Below are 21,115 nucleotides of genomic sequence, written 5' to 3' on the forward strand. Positions count from 1 at the left end.
GTGACTTGGTAAGGCATGTGAAAGATATGGTGGATAACCTATTGACCCATGTTCAAATCCTGGCACCACTCAGCCCTTGTGGCCATGGAGGTTCGCCTGCAGTGACTCCAGGGCATGAGACAAAGCTTTATGTTTGCAGCGGGGGATTAGTCGGTGCGCGAAAGCTGGCCCGGAAAACCCTCGTTAGGGAAGTTCCCTTTCCAAAAACATTATAACTACTTTTAAATTATAAAGATTGTGAGAAAATCACCGTTATCGGCGGCGAAGTTTGAGCCATTAATTGCATATCATATGAGGACTGTGGTAGGTTTGTTCAGTTCTCCTTAAGAAATGAAAACGACAAATATTTGAAAAAAGAAAAGGAAGGAAAATAATGATGTGGACGTCTTGTTTTTTCCAAATATTTTGATAAATTTCTTTATTCATATTTCTAGCCAGTTTAGTGGAGATCGTCTAGATTAATTTGTTTGGCTTATAAATCTTTTTTTAATTTTTAATTTAAATAAAGGAAGAAGAAATGTGTGTAATTATAGACACCGTTAAAAAAAAGTACTCCAACCTAATCATATACTTTTCTAAAATTGGGCTGTACTTCAACTAAAAGATCAAATTGATGGGCTTATTCAGCCCAGATATATAATATTTAAAAAAAAAACTAAAAAGCATTAATTTTATCTTTTTGTTTTATAGGTTGTGTGACTTATTTCGTTCATAATGGGCTTGAATTATATAAAAATTTCAATGGGGTTTTATCATCCTTCATTATTGGTTCAAGTTATTCACCGATGATACGAAACAAAACGTATCCAAAAACATTTTTTGTTTTGTTTTGTGAATGCATATTATTCACATATCCACATCTACAAGCCATCCAAAAAAAAAAAATCAAGTTTACATGATATATACATTTGTTGGCTCGAGATAAAACATCATCTCACCTACATATTATTATTATTATTTATGATTATTATTAATCGATTTTTCAATGGATTCCACAGATACCGACTTAGACGTATCCATGTGGTTCAACCGACATGTCCCGATAAGTGATTCCGGTAGCTCATCTTGCGTGTTAGCCTACAATCAGTATAATACAACATGTGAGCAGTAGATCAGATATACACAGTTTCTATCAAAATACCATATTTCATAAGCTTTACTTGTATTAAAAAGGCCATTTCCACGATCAAATTGTTCAAGTAACCAAGAACAAGATTCACCACACCTCGTGCCACCGTCGATGAACCCACATCAATGTCAAGCTATAAAATTCAAAAAGTCAAACCTACCAATTTCTGAAAGTCAAAATCAATTTGTTTGACCTTGAAAGTCAAAGATTACCTCCAGATAATTCTTCCCACGAAAATAGTTGACTTCGAGTGCTTGACCCACCAAACAAGCTTTCTTGCCAACACTCTGTTTCACCAACCATGAACCCTAACCAACAAAACAAACAATCTCAATGATTATTAATCCAAATTTAAGTGGGAAATTACAATTTTGCCATTCTAACCTTAGATATATACGGTATGAGCTTAAATCTCGAGTTTCTAAAACCATCATCTCCATTCACAAACCGTTCTAACAAAGGCGATTCCTTCAATGGAGTTCGAGTCATGTAATACAGAACAAGATTATACGTCGTCGTTCCAGGAACCTGTATGTTGATCACAAAGAAAAACTCCGATCCACCTTGTCCTCCAAATTTCTGCAAAACAAACAGTATTCGTGGATTCGTTACGCGTAAATTCTGTTCGATTATTGTGTAAAAATGTGTAGTAATGAAAATGGATTTGATTATACATGAACAATTCCTCCAGATCTTCCTGCAAGATTATCTTCTCGTTTATCAGATTGTAACCAGTCTGCAGCGATCATTTCCATCATCGTTCCTTTGGCTTTGTTCTTCTGGTTGTCTTTCAGATAATTTTCACCACGAACAAGAAACAACGATGGATCAGAAGACGACCACGTACACGGCGTGTTATGGGTCAAATCTCGGAGCAAAGTCGATCCGAAACATGGCGAAGTACTTGCGTCCCAATCGACGTTTTGTAACTCGATGTAACCCTTCTTTTGAGCTGCAAGAACATGTAATTTTTTCACAAATCCAGCAGCTGTCGACAATCCAGGCTACAAAAAACCCCAAAAATCATGTATGTAATCAGTAATCAGAGATTAGTTTCCGAAAAGTGAAAAAGGGTTAAAAAGTTATACAGTGTCGGAATGAGGTTTGTTTTTGTCGGATTCTTCAGGGATATCGAAGAACTCATCGTCGTTTAATCCAATGAGACTTGAAGAACCTGAAACCGGAGCATCATTCGCGTCTTCCATTTTGTCGTTTTCATTGATTTGAATCGGGTCGACTTCGACTTCTTGTTTCATTTGTTCGTCTCCCGTTTGAAACGATTCCACCTCTCCGGTTAAAAACTCCGACGGAAATTCACCACCTCCTTTCGCTTTAAACAGTTCTTTCAGCGCTAAACAGCAGACAATTCATCAAACACTTGGCGTGCAGTAAATATACACAATTTTTTTTTTCTGCGATTGAAAATTTGAAATGAAATCAATACCTGAAACTCTGCTAAGCATGCGTATAGTCATGGATCGAGCAGGTGTTTTTGGCAAATACGATCTCCATAACTTCCAATCGAGTGAAAGCATGTGTTTGACTACACATTCTTTTCCTTGATTCAAAGGACTCACAACAAACCCCCCACCTGGATAATCAATCAATCAAAATCACATTCGTAAGTAACAAAAAATACATTTTTACGAATCAAATTTGATTCAGAAAAGCATACATTACTTTGAAGCCAAGCTCTTACGTAGCCTTGTTGCGGTGGACAATCGCTATGGATTACAGAATGGCATAGAATTACTATCAACAAAAGTGAAAAAGTTACAACACAACAATATCTCATACATTGCTATTATTTTGCGAATTAGTAAAAAGATAAACAAGGTGAAAATGAAAATTTCAAATACCATAAGTTCCATCATCTTCTCTCCTCCAATATCGTCGTAAAAGTAAATCTCTTCGACTCATTCCCCTAAAAGTAATGTAATAATGACAAAATAGAAGAATCTTATTTGAAGTGAGTAACAATGAGAATATAAAATTATTTTTTAAGAATTATTACCATGGAAGCCAATCCCGGCATAGTTGAACGTGTATTATGTCTGTATGACCATCGAGATGCTCAACCACACTACCATGGTAGAAGCAGAAGTCCCATCTGTTTGTGTTTGACTACTGGTTAGATTGTATGTAATAATATTTTATAATGACAAAATAAAAGAAGCTTTTACTCTGATCTAGATAGGCCGAGTGACATAAAAGTTCTGAAAACAGATTCTGAAGTTCCCTCGATCACACCAACAGCCATTATAGCAGGATGATCATTCGAAGTCTGTAAATGGTAACTTGTATGTTTAAGAGAATGGAAGACATTTCATCGAACACTTTGTGTGCACGGTAAAAGTGTAAAATATACCCGTTCAGCTGAATTATTATCTCTTGATTCTTTGAATAAACGTAATCCTATGAAAGAAAAATGTGAAATGATAAGAAGTTTAGAGTTTCGAATGTTGAATTACATATTTACCATCATACCGTTTTTACAACCGAAGATTTTCCAGTGCGAAGGAGCAATCACGTCAGATGTCATGGCATCGACATGCATGTTTGCTGATGAGGTCCAATCCACAGAATTTTTACGAGTAGTGTTCTTGGAATCGTTCAATCTGTGGAGAAAACAAAAAGTTTTGATTATGATCAGGTGTTCAGATTCGTTGTGAATTTTTTAATGATCTTCATGCATGGGTGATGGGTGTACCTAAATGGCTGCCATCTTCTCTTTGAATTTGTTCCTGGTTCCATTGCAACATCCTGTAACGAATGTATCCATCTAGCTGCTTCTTCTGGACTGCTTGCTCCCAACTGAAAGAATAATCGAGATTTTAACAAGTAATGATCACAACGTGAAAAGAAGAATGAATGTTCTTGATGATAAGAATATATAGTTGCGTACCTTGAGACAATCGTTGTGATTTGAAGTATTGTAAAGGGTGAAAATGAAAAACACTTTTCTACTCAAGCTCTCTCTTCCATTGTCATTAACTCGTATGAAAGAATCTACAATCGCACTTCTTAGTGGTTTCTGAAAAATAAAAAAATGCAAAGAAATTGAAAGCGACGATAGCTAGAACATCATATAATCAAAATCCAAACAACAATGTGTTGTGTGATTCTACAATTACGATCAATGTCTGGATAAGTTTAGAAATGAAGAATGTACCTGTGAATCTGATGTAGGTTTTGATTTGAAGCTCTTGAGGTAATTTTCTTCGAGAATAAAATATCTTCTGCGAGAGTATTGTAATCCAAGTCGGTTGCATCGAATGAGATACAACCATCCCTCCATTCTTCTTCCATCAGATTTTAACGCATCCATTGTTTGATTTTCCATTTTTCCAGGAGATTGATACCCTCAAATTATAATTTTGTTAATCGCAAGATTTTGAATTCCTAAACAACCAAGAAGATTGTTTCGCCTGAATTTATTATAATGCAAACAGATTGAATAATTGGGGAAGAACAAGAGAGGGTAATGATTAATGATAATGATGATGATGATGATGATCCTCTGATTCCACAGAAGGGAATCAGAGAATTAAAAACTAAAAAGCTGATCAAACCCTTCTTGTTAGATTCTCCGGGAAATCAAAGAAACTTGTATTTTGATTCTATTCCCTCTCCTCCCGTTATAACTATCAATGAAATAAGAACAGACTTTTCATTTTGATGCATTTGTGGCTTTTATACCATTTTCTATTTGTGGATTTTTAAGTTATGTTATGCCGATAATAAATCTTATTTAATTTAGAATACTACCACCATTACTTTTGTTTATTTAATACAGCTTGTAATATATAGGCAAGAATATACTTTTTTGATTTCGAATGCTACTTTTTTTTTTTTTTTATATAGCCTTGTGTTTTCAACTTTTTTCTTGTTATTATCATTATAGTTTTGCATTATTACTTAATAATATACTTTAAAAGACCAAGTTATAACTCAAAAGCTCATTTAGGCTTGGTTTATCTTGATCAAAACATAGATTGCGTTCATGTATTGAGACAGATAGATATACACATATATAATTACGAATTAAAATACTTTAATTATATACTACTATAAGAACTCAAAAATATTCTAATAAAAGTTCCACATCACCATCCTTGTACAGCGACAAAGATGATATAATCAGTAAAAATAAAAAAGCTTATTATCGCCATCCGTGGGACTCGAACCCACGACCACGTGGTTAAAAGCCACGCGCTCTACCAACTGAGCTAGAACGGCATTTTGTAATTTACCGAATATATAAATTTATGACATACACTTACAAGAACAATGATTTTTAAAAGATATAAATGAATTTAATATTTATCATTTTTTCCTATACAACAGCATTCATACAATTGTATTTTATTCCCATTTATTGAAGTAATTTCTAAAACTCCTTACTATTATTTTGTTTTAAGTTTATGGGTACCGACAAATTTGTTACCAAAACTTTTCAATCAAATGGTATGAAACAAAGTAACATTAAAAAACAATGCTTTTAATGATTTTGATGATGAGTTGACACATATCCAACTGGATGGATGTTTACTTACTGTACTTTTCTTGCAGTACTCTCATTTATATTTTAGATATGATGTTTTATTGAAGAAATTAGAAAAAAACTATAATAAAATCTATATATTAGATTTTTAATCGATTTAGTAATTATATATTTTATATTCAATTAAGTCTCAAATATCGTTAATCGTATTCAATTTAATCATTTAGCTCGATCAACAGGTCATCCAACTTTTAAAAATTATAATTTTGACCCAGATTTCAAAATTTGTTACTAATTTGGTCTAAAATTTACACTTTTAACCCAAATTTTAAATTTTATTATAAATTTGGTAAAAAATTAACCATTTTTACTCAAATTTTAGAATTGTATTATGAATTCAATATAACGTTATTTTTTTACAATTTTTTTATCAAAAATTTGTTCCTAATTTTTTTTTTTATAAAATCATATTTATACAAAAAGACACATATTTTCACATAAAAATCGTATGTTTTCTATATAAAAAGTTTTTTGTATATGAAATATCTACTTATAAAAATAGGTATTTATTAAGTACATAAATATATACAAATCCATTTTTATAAAAAAAAATACATACAAACATGTATTTTACAAAAAAATATATACAAACATCTATTTTATTATAAATGTATACAAACACCTATATATATATATATATATATATATATATATATATATATATATATATATATATATATAAAGAAATGTAAACAAACACGATTTTATAAAAAAATATAATATACACCTATTTGTGTGCATATATTAATACGTATTATATAAAATATATACAAATACGTATTATATAAAAAATTATTCAAACACGTTTTTATAAAAGAATATAAACAAACATGATTTTAAAAAAATATATAGATACACACCTATTTGTGTGCATATATATATATATATATATATATATATATATATATATATATATATATATATATATATATATATATATATATATATATATATATAGATGTTTGTATACATTTTTTAATAAAATACATGTTTGTATACTTTTTTTTTATAAAAACGGATTTGTGTATAGTTATATACTTAATAAATACCTATTTTTATAAGTAGGTATTTCATATACAACTTTTTTTTTTTTTTAAAATTTACATAGAAAATATAAGATTTTTATGTGAAAATATATTGTTTTTGTATAAATATGTTTTTATAAAGAAAAAACATATTATAAAGAAATTTTTGAGAAAAAAAAGTTGTAAAAAAAAATTAAAGTAAGGATGAATTCATAATAAAATTCTAAAATTTGGGCAAAAATGGCAAATTTTGGACCAAATTTGTAATAAAAATTAAAATTTGTGCCAAAAGTGTAAATTTTAGACCAAATTTGTAATAAATTTTGAAATATGGGCCAAAAATGTAATTTTTGAAAGTTATATGGCTTGTTGACATGGTCAAATGGTTAAATTGAATACGATTACCAATATTTGAGACTTAATTGAATAAAAAAAATATAAGAACTAAATCGATTATGAGGCCAATATGCAAGGACTTTATTGCAGTTTTCCTGATAAATTAAATAAAATATTGGTTCATAATAGAGAAAATATGTCATCTATTTATTTATTTTAGAATGGTTAACATATACATCTTGTAAAATCTTATATTTTTATAATACAATTGTCCATCACAAGATTTGAACCCTTAACAACTTCTGAGATGAACACATTTTTAAAGATCTGATACCGCTAGACCAATATACACATTCTTTGTCGTAAAAGAAAATTTAAGAACGTAAACGTATCATGAAAGAATACAAAAACAAGTCTATAATTTGGATTAAATATCCGCTAGAGTATGTCTGATATCAAATTATTTTCCCATGACTGCATCATCTTATCATAGTATAATCTTTCAATTTTAAAAGGCGTTTTCAAGAAAATCATAAGCTATCCAATTCATTGTTTCAAAACATAATCGTAAAAGTTAGAGTGTCAAATAATATTTCTAAAACAAAAATCAATGGGATGATAGGCACGATCATGCATCCACCTTCCCCGTTCTTTTGAAGTGCCTGAAACATTTAAATCTATAACTATAAACCAAAACTTAGTGAGTTCCCTCAAAATACCCACCCAACAACACACATACAATGCATGTACACATGAACATATAGTCTGACTGGACCGCCTCGCAAGGTTTATGAGCCTATAGAATAAAGTTGGATTGCTCTTCTTGGGCCTACAATATCAACTGAACCTCCTGAGTCTCTTGTCCTATAACACAAAGCATGACCGCCTCAACCCAACCTTAATATGTTGACATATGCAAACAAACAAACAATGACCAACAAACATATGCAATAATAACAAATATACCAATCTAACATATTACTACAACATATCAATATCCTACATACAATGATACATACTGTAGTACAGAGTATATTGACAAAATCCACCTCGTAGACTAGTAGATTATCAATATAGCTCACAATAAACAAACACTAGTGCTATGAGCTACCTATACAAAAATTAGAGGTACATCCTCAATCTATAGCCCCAAAAACGTCGAGTTGACTAAAATTCAATCTTTGTCAAAAAGTCAACAATCGACGATCAAGGTTAACAGCCAAAAATCAACATTATTGGCCAAGCATCTGCCACAACATGGCAGGCTGGCAGCCTCAGGACAAACATTCGTGAGAAACCCTAATCGCCACAACATGGTGAGCATATTGTTACATTGTGGGAACTGTTCCTGGACAACTTATTGGATTAATTGTGACAACCCGATATTTCGAATCAATGTAATGACTTTAAAATAAAATGTTCAAAAGTCTCTATTAGGTTGCCTAAAATGATAGTTATCGTGTCAAGGTTTTCAGAAATATAAAGAACACAAAAATCTGAGTTATAACGAAGAAGATATGACCAATCGAAAATTCGTATCAAAACCGGTAAAACACTGGCAAACGTAAAAAGTGAAAATCAATAAAATGATTTTTAGCCTTAGGTATCTAAACGAAAGTCATAGATTATACTAAACCGTGAGCGTGCATAAAAAGAACGTCAAAATCCAACTTCGTATGAGGAAGTTATGATTTTTCTAGGTTTCGGGATCGTGGTAGATAGCTAAAAACTCAAAATAGAGATCGAGGGATTTTTGGATGAAACAACCTAAATGAGAATCGAACATCTCAACAATAGTAGAGCAACGGTAAAAAGTCTGACGAAAACAGACATCGGATGAAGAAGTTATGGATTTTTAACAGACTTTTCCGGTCCCGGCCTATTAAAAATATAATATTAAAAATAAATTCAAAATTAGTTGACGAAGTTTAAACGAGAGTTGTAGATCATAATCTCGCCTACGCGTGGATATAGAGAACGTCGAAAATGGAGCTCATACGCAGAAGTTACGGATTTTACAAGTTTGAGACACAAAACTCGAGGCTGTTAGGCAGCTCACGACGTGAGCCACCCAAACTCACGACGTGAACCTGTGACTGATGGGTTCCAGAGCCTATCAACAAGTTGTCAAGTCTACGAGAGGAATTAAGTCGAGCTCACGACGTGAACCACCCAAACTCATGACGTGAACCTTAGATTTCACCCCTATAAATAGAAACCAATGGTTTAGGGTTTAGGTGCTCAATTCTCTTATCTCTCGTGCCAAAGCTCTGCATTTTAACCCCCTGAAGCCATCCCGAAGCCCTAGTCTTCACATCCAAGTCCCGAAGGAAGGTTCTACACTCCCGAGATTCCCTAAAATCCCAAGGAATCAGTTTTCTCCTGTCGAAGTTATGTTCGGTTTTCCTCTCACCTTCTTCAATCTATCAAGTGAATTCATACCCCTATAACTACGTTTTCAAATGCTTTGTAAATGCTTTTATACACTTTTAAAGGGGGATACAAGTAAACAAATGATTATCCTCGTGTGAATAACATAAATTTTTTGCTATACTTTTGTTGTAATCAATCATATGTGATTTATAACTATCATACGAAAACATTCTCATGCAACATATTGTCACACCCCCGAACCAGACGGCGGAAACATTCGAGGGCTGTTGTGACTCAATTGAATACCATCACAGTGAATATACATGAAACATAACATCATTCATCACCATGCATTGAAATAGTACAACTGGTAGTGTTTACATTTAGTATATTGTTTCAAAACATTACATTCCCAAAAGTAGATTGTTCGATACTAGTTAAACAAACAACATGACATCACTGAATGCATTTTTCCCTTCGACTTACCTGTTACCTGAGAATACAAGCATTTTGACAAAAAAACATCAATATATGAAATGTTGGTGAGTTCATAAGTAATGTTTGAAATAAAACGTTTTGTATTGTTTTGAAAACCACCAGAAAATCTGATATTTTCTGAAAAGAGTATCGTATGAAAAGTGTGAAGATCCGTAAGTATGCTTGTTTGTTTCTATAAATGTAAGAAAAATTGTTAGACTTGGTATGCATCTCGCAGGTGTATGTATTGAAAACCCTAGGAAAACCTGATGTTTTCCTAATACTTTGAATTACGCGTTATATATTTTGTTGTACCGTTACGACGTGTGTATTCGATAATTCCAGGTGTCATTGGATTAATTATGGTTTGTGAATCGTTATAAACACGCATTAATGAAAACGACTAGTTTACAACTATACAAACGATCCCTTAGGCGTTGTCCGTATCATTCACTTAATCGAACCACCCCGACTTCTCATATCCCCACAGCCAAGGAGAAAAGAGGGTGCGAAGCCCCCGGTATTTCCATAGGTTGTTCAAGGCTATCGTGAATGCGAAGGGCCCTTGGCCCGACTCGCATTGGTGAATTCTCGACTTTGCTGGCAGTACCAAAGGACCCTTGGGGCCCAACAGCACAAAAGCCATTGAAAGTCCTTTTACACGAAATTAGGTCATATAAGACCCAACGACATGTAAGCGAGTTACCTTTGGGCCTAAAGATCATGTCATTGGACTAGCTAGGCCCAACAAGCACGATTTGAAACTTTCGGGCCCCAAGATGGTGTATCGACGTCTGGTGAATTCTGACGTGTGTATTGACTTTTGGTGAATTTCCGCATGTGTATTGACTTCTGGTGAATTTCCGCGTGTGTATTGAAGTTTCGCCGTGTATTAATTTTGGATTCGTTGTAGATTCGAGACCGAATCAATTCGTTTGATAACGATTTTGATGTTGAATGTGTATTATATTTCGTCGGTAGTCGTGGTACTAGTATTTTATCATAACGGATTTATTGGTTAAAACATTAGGATTTTCTTTTTGCAGCCCCTTTCTTTTGGATAAATTTACAAATTTGACCCTTTGAATAAAAGAATTTATATTTTAGTCCTTAAACCATTTTTCTTGACATTTTAGTATCAAAACTTGTTGAAAAGGTATTTTTCAGCTCAAATTTATTTGAAAAACAGTTTTAGTCCCTCAAAATGAAGTTTTCTCGGCTGAACCCTCTATTTTCGCAAGTTTTACACTTTTGGCCCAAAATAGAAATTTTTTGCATCTTTGGTCTCTTTTAAATATGAAAAGTATTTTTAACCCTTGAAATGGACTTAGAGCACTAGTAGTCCCCTGTTTTACAGAAAAGTATAGTTTCAGCCCCTCTAATTTGAAAATCTCGCAAATTGGGCCTTATTGGGCCGAAATGTTCATTTTTGGCCCATTATGCCTAAAATTTCACATTTTGATCCTTCAAGAGATTATATTTTCATAAAATACTTTGTTGAAACTGTTTTGACTCATTTCAACCATCCAAATTCGTATCTTGTCATTTTGGGCCCTTTAATTTTATATTTTTCACATTTTGAGTCCAAAAATGGGTTTTTAGCCCAAAGATGTTCATATTAACCAACTTGGTTATTTTTCTAGAAATGATTTGTGTGTAATAATGCAAATTATATTAGTTTCATAAAACCTAATGTAAATCTCTGTTTTAAGGACTTTTTGACTAAATCCAACACCACAATCACATAAGAGCATAAATATAAACATAGAAATCACACAAAGCATACATACACTCATAGATCTACACATTTGCTTGTATCCCCCCCCCCCCCATAAAACTTGTAAAACCGAAAAATAGGGAGTATGAAGCTTACCTTTGGGTGTGGTTTCGGTTTTGGAGAAGAGATGGAAAGAAATGAGGTGATTTTCGGCCCTAGCAACCTTTCCTTGAAGATCTCGAGTTTAGGAGCTTCTAAGGTGCAAGATCACAATATTGAACGAATTTAGAAGAGATTTTTATGAAGTGAAGGGAGTTAGATCATAAGTTATCCATTAACTTACCTTGGATGATGAATCACTTTATGAAGATCCTTAAGCTTCTAGCCAAATTTTCAAGATCTTGGATGGAGAGAGTGGATGATTCTTGAGTAATTTGGAGAGTGTTTTTGTGAGGTGTGTGTGTGTGTGTGCTCTCGGCCGAAACAAGAAGGGAGGGGAGGAGTGAGAAGCTTGACAAGATTGTTGCATGGAGATATGTGTGTTGCATGGAAAACCTAAGGACAAAAATGAGGTGTCATGAAATAAGTCAACTCTTCCTTTTCTTTTGGGCTTGTCTTGGGCCGAGAATGGAGAGAGGAGAGAAAGGATTTTTGGGCTTTTTGCCCCTAAGCCCATATTAGAGTTAGGTTGAATGATTGTTGGCCTTATAAAATGTAAGTGTGATTTTTATGCTTTATTAGGCTAGATTAGGTTAATTATGGTCCATAATAGTTCATATAATTGATTTATTTCATTTTAGGCCCAATATGGCCCAAAATGTTGAAATAAATGAAAGTGGGTCCAATTAGAGCCCATTTAAAGGTTCTAAGCCCCAGATAGTCAAGTTGGAAGCTTATTGGCCCATTGGGCCCAATAAGGAAGTCATAGTCCAAAATGGACCTACACAAGAACTTCTAGGGTTTCCAATTACTTGTTGACTATTTGAAATGCTTGTATGGTGTACTTGATTGAAATTTTGTTGCCATGAAGTAAGCATATTACATGATCTTACGTTTTTTATTCAACATTTTACTTGAGTGTTGTGATTACAAGACACAAAATTTCTAGTTGTGACATCATCCCCCGTTAGAGGGAATTTCGTCCCGAAATTCTGTTTGAAAGCTAGATTTCAGAATGCTAGAATAGGTGAGGGTACTTTTGCTTCATTTTTTCTTCGCGTTCCCACATGAATTCTGGTCCATACTTCGCGTTCCACCATACTTTCACGATCGGGATACGACTTTGCTTAGTACGCTTCACCTCCCTATCCATGATTTCAACCGGTTCTTCGACGAACAGGAGATTCTCGTTGATTTCGATCTCGTCAAGGGGAATGACGGTGTTTCATCTGATAGGCACTTCTTTAGATTAGAGACATGGAACACTGGGTGCACACTGTTTAGCTCCGCGGGTAGTTGCAGTTTATACGCCACTGGACCTATTTGGGCGACGATCTCGAAAGGTCCAATGTATCGTGGGTTCAGTTTTCCCCGTTTTCTGAAACGAATGAATCCCTTCCAAGGTGAGACTTTTAACAGTACTCGATCCCCGACCCGAAACTCTAAGGGCTTTCGCCGTTTATCTTGTCAGTCACGCGATGCTTGTAACCGAGCTCTGATCTGGACTTTTTTTTTGCGGTTTCACGAATGATCTCCGGTCCCGTTAGTGCCTTGTCCGATGTATGTGCTTTTTCTAGTTGGGTGTCACCCACCTCAGCCCAACATAACGGTGACCTACACTTACGCCCGTACAGTGCTTCGAAAGGAGCGACCGTGATGCTCGAATGGTAACTGTTGTCGTACGAGAATTCGACTAAAGGTAAATGGGTATCCTAAGACTTCCCAAAGTCCATCACACATGCGCGAAGCATGTCTTCGATCGTTTGAATGGTTCGTTCGCTTTGACCATCCGTTTGTGGGTGGTAAGCGGTGCTCATGTCGAGATGAGTTCTCAGTGCTTTCTGGAGTGATTGCCAAAAACGTGAAGTGAACCTACTGTCTCTATCCGAGATAATAGATACTGGTACTATGTGGATTCTCACGATTTCTCGAATGTATAAGCGTGTCAATCTCTCCATCTTGTAGGATTCTTTTATTGGCAGGAATGGGTAGATTTCGTCAGTCGGTCGACTATTACCCATATGGTGTCTAGTCCATCCTACGTCTTGGGTAGCTTGGTCACAAAATCCATAGAAATCCCTTCCCATTTCCACTCAGGGATTACCAGTTGCTGTAATAACCCTGAGGGCTTCTGGTACTCCACCTTTACCTTGGCACAAGTAAGGCACTTACTAACATAGGTGGCAATTTCCGCCTTCATGTTAGGCCACCAATAGTGTTGTTTAATATCCAAATACATCTTATCTGAGCCGGGATGGATGGAGTATCGCATCTTGTGGGCTTCCTTCATGACTACCTCCCCAAATCCTCCGAGTTTAGGGACCCAAATACGGTTCATGAAATAGTATACTCCGTCCTCTTTTACCTCTAGATTTTCTCCATTCCGCATAGTGCTTCGCTTGCTCTGTTCTCCGTCTTCATGGCTTCTGACTGGGCTGCTCCAATCTGAGTGGTTAAGTGGGATTGGATGGTGATTGAGAGAGTTTTCGCACGACGATTAGAGTACTCCTTCCGGATCAATGCATCAGCTACCACGTTGGCCTTGCCTGGGTGGTACTTGATTTCACACTCGTAGTCGTTTAATAATTCGACCCATCTTTGTTGCCTCATATTCAGCTCTTTTTGATTCAAGATATGCTGGAGACTTTTGTGGTCTGTGAAGATGGTGCACTTCATACCATAAAGGTAATGCATCAAAATCTTCAGAGCAAAGACCACGGCTCCTAATTCCAGATCATGGGTTGTATAATTTACTTCATGCGTCTTTAGTTGGCGGGATGCGTAAGCTATCACTCTTCCTCGTTGCATGAGAACGCAACCTAAGCCCTGATTCGATGCGTCACAATAGACCACGAAATCTTTCGTTCCCTCCGGTAGAGATAGTACCGGGGCTCTATAAAGGGCTTGCTTCAGGGTTCGGAATGCCACCTCTTGCTTGTTCGTCCATTTAAATGGTACGCCCTTTTGCGTAAGTGAGGTAAGTGGCTTGGCGATTTTAGAGAAGTTTTGATCAAACCTCCTATAGTAGCCTACTAGACCTAAGAATTGACGAATTTCCGTGGGTGTTGTCAGGACGGCCCATCCTTCGACGGTTTTGACCTTGGAAGGATCCACATGAATTCCTTCTTGACTAACAACATGCCATAAGAAGTTCACACTACGGAGCCAGAACTCACACTTGGAGAGTTTTGCGTATAGCTCTTCCGATCGCAGAGTTTCTAGAATTTGTCAGAGATGTTGACCATGCTGTTCCTCGCTTCGGGAATAGACAAGAATGTCATAAATGAAGACAATGACAAAGTTGTCGAGGAATGGTCGACATATTCGGTTCATCAGATCCATAAATGTGGCAGGAGCATTCGTTAGACCGAAGGACATTACGACAAATTCATAATGTCCGTAACGAGTTCGGAAAGCGGTTTTAGGAATATCCTCTTCCCGGACTTTGAGTTGATGGTATCCGGACCGTAGATCTATCTTAGAAAAGTAACTAGATCCTTGGAGCTATTCAAATAAATCGTCGATTCGTGGGAGTGGATAGCGATTTTTGATAGTGAGTTTGTTTAACTCTCTGTAATCGATGCACATCCTAAAAGATCCGTCCTTCTTTTTGACAAACAGGACCGGAGCTCTCCATGGCGAGTAGCTAGGTCGGATGAATCCCTTGTCCAGGAGTTCGCTGAGTTGACTGGACAATTCCTGCATTTCAGCAGGAGCTAGCCGATAGGGCAATTTAACGAGAGGGGCTGCCCTCGGAACGAGGTCAATTCGGAACTCAACTTGCCTTTTTGGGGGTACTCCAGGAAGATCTTCAGGAAATACGTCTGGAAATTCACGTGCTACTGGAATATCTTGAATGTTAGTCTCTTCCTTGGTTTTATCCACTATGTGAGCCAGGAATGTCAAATCTTTCTTTCGTAGATGCTTTTGTGCCTGGATGCACGAGATGAGGCGAAGGTTCGTGCTAGGTTTGTCTCCATAAATAACTAGGGTTTCGTGATTAGGAAGGCGAAGACGAATGGCCTTCTCGTGACACATAATCTCAGCATGGTAGAGGCTTAACCAGTCCATGCCAATAATCACATCGAAACTCCTAATGGACACAAGAATTAAGTCTATTCGAAAGACGTGTTGGTTCAGGGTTAGGGTACATCCGATGTAGATTTCCCCCGTGGATTTAGTTTTCCCATTGGCCATTTCCACCGTAAAGGTTTCATTGAGCTTTTGGGGTTGTTGTTTTATTAAATGCTTAAACTTATTGCTTACGAAACTTCGCTCCGCTCCGGTGTCAAATAGGAGGCATGCATAAGTGTGATTTAGGGGAAACGTACCGGTAACGACTGCGGGATCCAGAATTGCTTCCCCCTTACCCATGGCCAGCACCCTTCTCGTTCCTCCATTTCCGGGATTGTTGTTGTTAGGGAAATCTCGGCGGAAATGCCCAATCCTTCCACACCCATAGCAGGTGTGGCTAGGCCCTGCATTGTTGCCGCCGGTGTTGATGTTGTTATTGTTGCGGGTGTTGTTGTTTCCCTGTCGTTGGTTCTGGGGAGGGTAAGTCCTGCAATACCTCGCCGTGTGTCCCCTTCGATTGCAACTGGTGCACTGCAACTCCTTGCATTCTCCACTGTGATGGAAACCGCACTTGTTGCACTTGGGAAGATTACCGGAATAAGGTCTGGGAGCATTTGAAGCAGCTGAGGCTGGAGCATGTGGTGTGGCTGGAACTAGTGTGGTGGCAGCATTAACTGCCACTGTCTGCTGCTTCTTGGAAGTCTTGGAGCCTTGGCGCCCCTTCCTTTTGTTGTTCTTCCCTTTCTTGCCCTCACTTTCCTTCTTGGCCTCAGTCTCCACTGGCTTTTCACCCTTCTTGTTGTTGTGGTCATACAACTTCTTCACCAATCTTTTAGCACTGTCGAAGGTTTCGGGATTTGCAGCTATCACATTTCCCTGGATCGGTGAGGTTAGTCCCTAGATGAATCGCTCAATCTTTTTTCCTTCCGAGGTGATCATACCCGGGCATAACAGAGATAGTTCACTAAATCTCGATATGTAGGCATCGATATTCGCATTCTGCACAGTGAGGTTCCACAGCTCGTGCTCCATTTTCTAAATCTCACCTCGTGGGCAGTATTCGGCCATCAGCATTTCTTTCATTTCCACCCACGGCATGGAGTTGGCTACTGGGAGTTTCATGGCTTCCACGTGTCCGTTCCACCAAGTGAGCGCTTGATCAACGAAAGTGAAGGCTGCGAACTTCACCTTCATTCCCTCGGGACAATCACATATATCGAATATCGATTCCACCTTCTCGATCCATCGCTTCAGAGTGATCACCCTCCCAGTGCCGTTAAAAGTTCGTGGTTTGGCGTTTGTGAAGTCCTTTTAGGTACATGTTTTGGTGGGTCCTTGATTCATTCTGTTGTTCGAACTCCTGGCCCCTTGTCCGTTGCCTCCTCCATTGTTCCCTTGGTGAATTTGTGCCATAGTTGCAGTGACCGCAACAGATACAGCTGCCTGGAATGCAGTGGAGTCAGCCTCGGGAGGGGTTGGTCCAGGGTTTCCGCGAGTAGGTCGGCGAGGCATCTTTCTGTCATGAAACGGAAAGATGTTGAGTGTTTGGAGTTTCTGTGAGGTTGTGATCCTATTGACTAGGTGCACGGTACGAACTTAAACACTTCTACCATTTAGCATACAATCATAGATTCTCAACACACAGTAATTTGTAATATCATAATAAAACACGCAAAAGTTCACTAATATTGTCCGCATTTAATACATGAAAATTTTGCTCGTAGGAGCATACATGAGTGACACTAGTTCGACAGCATAACGGCTCTATGAGTAGTGTGGTCACTTAAACATAGAGTCGAGGTACATAGCATAGTTCCTTATAGTCTAGTAAGATAAGCCTATCCCTAATCGCGATGAGCTATGCCCTAATATAGCGGCGGAATCATATACCGAAGTGTTGGGCCAATAGTTGAGCCATCTCAGTCATGTCTCCAATGACCTCATCCCTCTCATGCTCTGCTTGCACTGCACGTGCTTCCATGGCGAACAGTTGTTGCTTGCACTGCACGTGCTTCCATGTCTCCAATGACCTCATCCCTCTCAGCTTCTGGGGAGCGATTCTCCCTTGCGGAGTTCACTGGTGGGGAGGGGTGGTCCTGTTGCACCTCACTAACAGGGGATGTTGCGTGATCCTTTCCTGGGTCTTGTTCTTCCTCCATGTCATCATCGGTCTCCTCGAACTCGTAGTCGGTGTCCATGTACTCGTCAGGTCCGACGTCGTGGGCTCCCTCTTGATTCCCTTCTGGTTCATCTTCAAGCATCCCGTGTGCCACTAGGGCTTGATAAAACTGAATGCCCTGCTGCTCTCCTTCCATGAAGACTGGGAGAAGGTATACGAATAAACTATCATTACCCTATGACTCTACCATTATTGCATAGACTAAGCAGGCGTTCTTCTCTTTTGGTGATAAAGGGGTATAGTTTTAGATTCCCTAGCTATCGCGATCTCCTCAGAACATGTGTTAGTTATACTTTGGAGAGAATGTAGTTGGTCAGGCTTCATCCACTCCTTGGTACCACTCCTTGGTACCACTAAGAACAATCCTGAATTAACCGGGACACTAGCATTATCTTGTTTGGTTCGGCGTTATATTCTTATTGCTAACGCAAGCAAGGGTGTTTTATTGTTATGTGTTACTTGTTTTGTTCAAAGTTGGGTTAGTACCTCTTTTGGTTTATAGTTGCATATCAATGTGTGGTTAGACATGCTAGTTCACTATAAACAGAGCTCTGATACCAACCTGTCACACCCCCGAACCAGACGACGGAAATGTCCGAGGGCTGTTGTGACTCAATTGAATACCATCACAGTGAATATACATGAAACATAACATCATTCATCACCATGCATTGGAATAGTACAGCTGGTAATGTTTATATTTAGTATATTGTTTCAAAACATTACATTCCCAAAAGTAGATTGTTCGATACTAGTTAAACAAACAACATGACATCACTGAATGCATTTTTCCCTTCGACTTAACTGTTACCTGAGAATACAAGCATTTTGAAAAAAAAAACATCAACATATGAAATGTTGGTGAGTTCATAAGTAATGTTTGAAATAAAACGTTTTGTATTGTTTTGAAAACCACCAGAAAATCTGATATTTTCTGAAAAGAGTATCGTATGAAAAGTGTGAAGATCCGTAAGTATGCTTGTTTGTTTCTATAAATGTAAGAAAAATTGTTAGACTTGGTATGCATCTCGCAGGTGTATGTATTGAAAATCCTAGGAAAACCTGATGTTTTCCTAATACTTTGAATTACGCATTATATATTTTGTTGTACCGTTACGACGTGTGGATTCGATAATTCCAGGTGTCATTGGATTAATTATGGTTTGTGAATCGTTATAAAAACGCATTAATGAAAACGACTAGTTTACAACTATACAAACGATCCCTTAGGCATCGTCCGTATCATTCACTTAATCCAACCACCCCGACATCTCATAGCCCCACAACCAAGGAGAAAAGACGGTGTGAAGCCCCCGATATTTCCATAGGTTGTTCAAGGCTATCGTGAATGCGAAGGGACCTTGACCCGACTCGCATTGGTGAATTCTCGACTTTGCTGGCAGTACCAAAGGACCCTTGGGGCCCAACAGCACAAAAGTCATTGAAAGTCCTTTTACACGAAATTAGGTCATATAAGACCCAACAACATGTAAGCGAGTTACCTTTGGGCCTAAAGATCATGTCATTGGACTAGCTAGGCCTAACAAGCACGATTTGAAACTTACGGGCCCCAAGATGGTGTATCGATGTCTGGTGAATTCTCACGTGTGTATTGACTTTTGGTGAATTTCCGCATGTGTATTGACTTCTGGAGAATTTCCGTGTGTGTATTGAAGTTTCGCTGTGTATTAATTTTTGATTCGTTGTTGATTCGAGACCGAATCAATTTGTTTGATAACGATTTTGGTGTTGAAGGTGTATTATATTTCGTCGGTAGTCGTGGTACTAGTATTTTGTCATAACGGATTTATTGGTTAAAACATTAGAATTTTCTTTTTTCAGCCCCTTTCTTTTGGATAAATTTACAATTTTGACCCTTTGAATCAAAGAATTTCTATTTTAGTCCTTAAACCATTTTTCTTGACATTTTAGTATCAAAACTTGTTGAAAAGGTATTTTCAGCTCAAATTTATTTGAAAAACAGTTTTAGTCCCTCAAAATGAAGTTTTCTCGGCTGAACCCTCTATTTTCGCAAGTTTTACACTTTTGGCCCAAAATAGAATTTTTTTGCATCTTTGGTCTCTTTTAAATATGAAAAGTAGTTTTAACCCTTGAAATGGACTTGGAGCACTAGTAGTCCCCTGTTTTACAGAAAAGTACAGTTTCAGCCCCTCTAATTTGAAAATCTCGCAAATTGGGCCTTATTGGGCCGAAATGTTCATTTTTGGCCCATTATGCCTAAAATTTCACATTTTAATCCTTCAAGAGAGTATATTTTCAGAAAATACTTTGTTGAAACTGTTTTGACTCATTTCAACCATCCAAATTCGTATCTTGTCATTTTGGGCCCTTTAATTTTATATTTTTCACATTCTGAGTCCAAAAATGGGTTTTTAGCCCAAAGATGTTCATATTAACCAACTTGGTTATTTTTCTAGAAATGATTTGTGTGTAATAATGCAACTTATATTAGTTTCATAAAACCTAATGTAAATATCTGTTTTAAGGACTTTTTGACTAAATCCAACACCACAATCACATAAGAGCATAAATATAAACACAGAAATCACACAAAGCATACATACACTCATAGATCTACACATTTGCTTGTATCCCCCCCCCCCCCCCGCGCCCATAAAACTTGTAAAACCGAAAAATAGGGAGTATGAAGCTCACCTTTGGGTGTGGTTTCGGTTTTGGAGAAGAGATGGAAAGAAATGAGGTGATTTTCGGCCCTAGCAACCTTTCCTTGAAGATCTCGAGTTTAGGAGCTTCTAAGGTGCAAGATCACAAGATTGAATGAATTTAGAAGAGATTTTTATGAAGTGAAGGGAGTTAGATCATAAGTTAGCCATTAACTTACCTTAGATGATGAATCACTTTATGAAGATCCTTAAGCTTCTAGCCAAAATTTCAAGATCTTGGATGGAGAGAGTGGATGATTCTTGAGTAATTTAGAGAGTGTTTTTGTGAGGTGTGTGTGTGTGTGCTCTTGGCCGAAACAAGAAGGTAGGGGAGGAGTGAGAAGCTTGACAAGATTGTTGCATGGAGATATGTGTGTTGCATGGAAAACCTAAGGACA

At 37.1% G+C, this 21,115-nt stretch overlaps 1 protein-coding gene and 1 non-coding gene across 2 annotated transcripts; both read right to left on the bottom strand.

Annotated features, from left to right (window-relative positions):
* Positions 1–761: 761 nt before the first annotated feature.
* Positions 762–4,799, bottom strand: LOC145013377 (protein ENHANCED DISEASE RESISTANCE 2-like). The gene is made up of 16 exons (XM_078972168.1): positions 4,302–4,799; positions 4,035–4,163; positions 3,840–3,943; positions 3,617–3,747; positions 3,498–3,544; positions 3,313–3,413; positions 3,144–3,239; positions 2,989–3,053; positions 2,810–2,881; positions 2,574–2,720; positions 2,218–2,480; positions 1,804–2,133; positions 1,514–1,708; positions 1,342–1,437; positions 1,161–1,262; positions 762–1,077 (listed from the first exon to the last, which is right to left on the bottom strand). Exons 1-16 carry the CDS (start codon positions 4,470–4,472, stop codon positions 955–957), a joined length of 2,172 nt encoding a protein of 723 aa, XP_078828294.1. The 5' UTR covers positions 4,473–4,799; the 3' UTR covers positions 762–954.
* Positions 4,800–5,295: 496 nt separating this feature from the next.
* TRNAK-UUU (transfer RNA lysine (anticodon UUU)) lies at positions 5,296–5,368 on the bottom strand. Its single transcript has one exon. It is a non-coding gene; the product is annotated as a tRNA-Lys (tRNA).
* Positions 5,369–21,115: the final 15,747 nt, after the last annotated feature.

This window comes from Lactuca saligna, chromosome 8, assembly GCF_052625555.1.
Source record: "Lactuca saligna cultivar CGN05327 chromosome 8, ASM5262555v1, whole genome shotgun sequence".
NCBI lineage: Eukaryota > Viridiplantae > Streptophyta > Magnoliopsida > Asterales > Asteraceae > Lactuca > Lactuca saligna.

What these genes read in the sequence shown, in the direction of transcription:
- LOC145013377 (XM_078972168.1), bottom strand. Translation starts at nt 4,472, where the DNA reads ATGGAAAATCAAACAATGGATGCGTTAAAATCTGATGGAAGAAGAATG. An exon ending in AGAAGATGATGGAACTTATG is followed by an intron (nt 2,882 to 2,988) that starts GTATTTGAAATT and finishes TTTTGTTGATAG; the next exon opens with TAATTCTATGCCATTCTGTA. An exon ending in CATGCTTAGCAGAGTTTCAG is followed by an intron (nt 2,481 to 2,573) that starts GTATTGATTTCA and finishes TCTGCTGTTTAG; the next exon opens with CGCTGAAAGAACTGTTTAAA.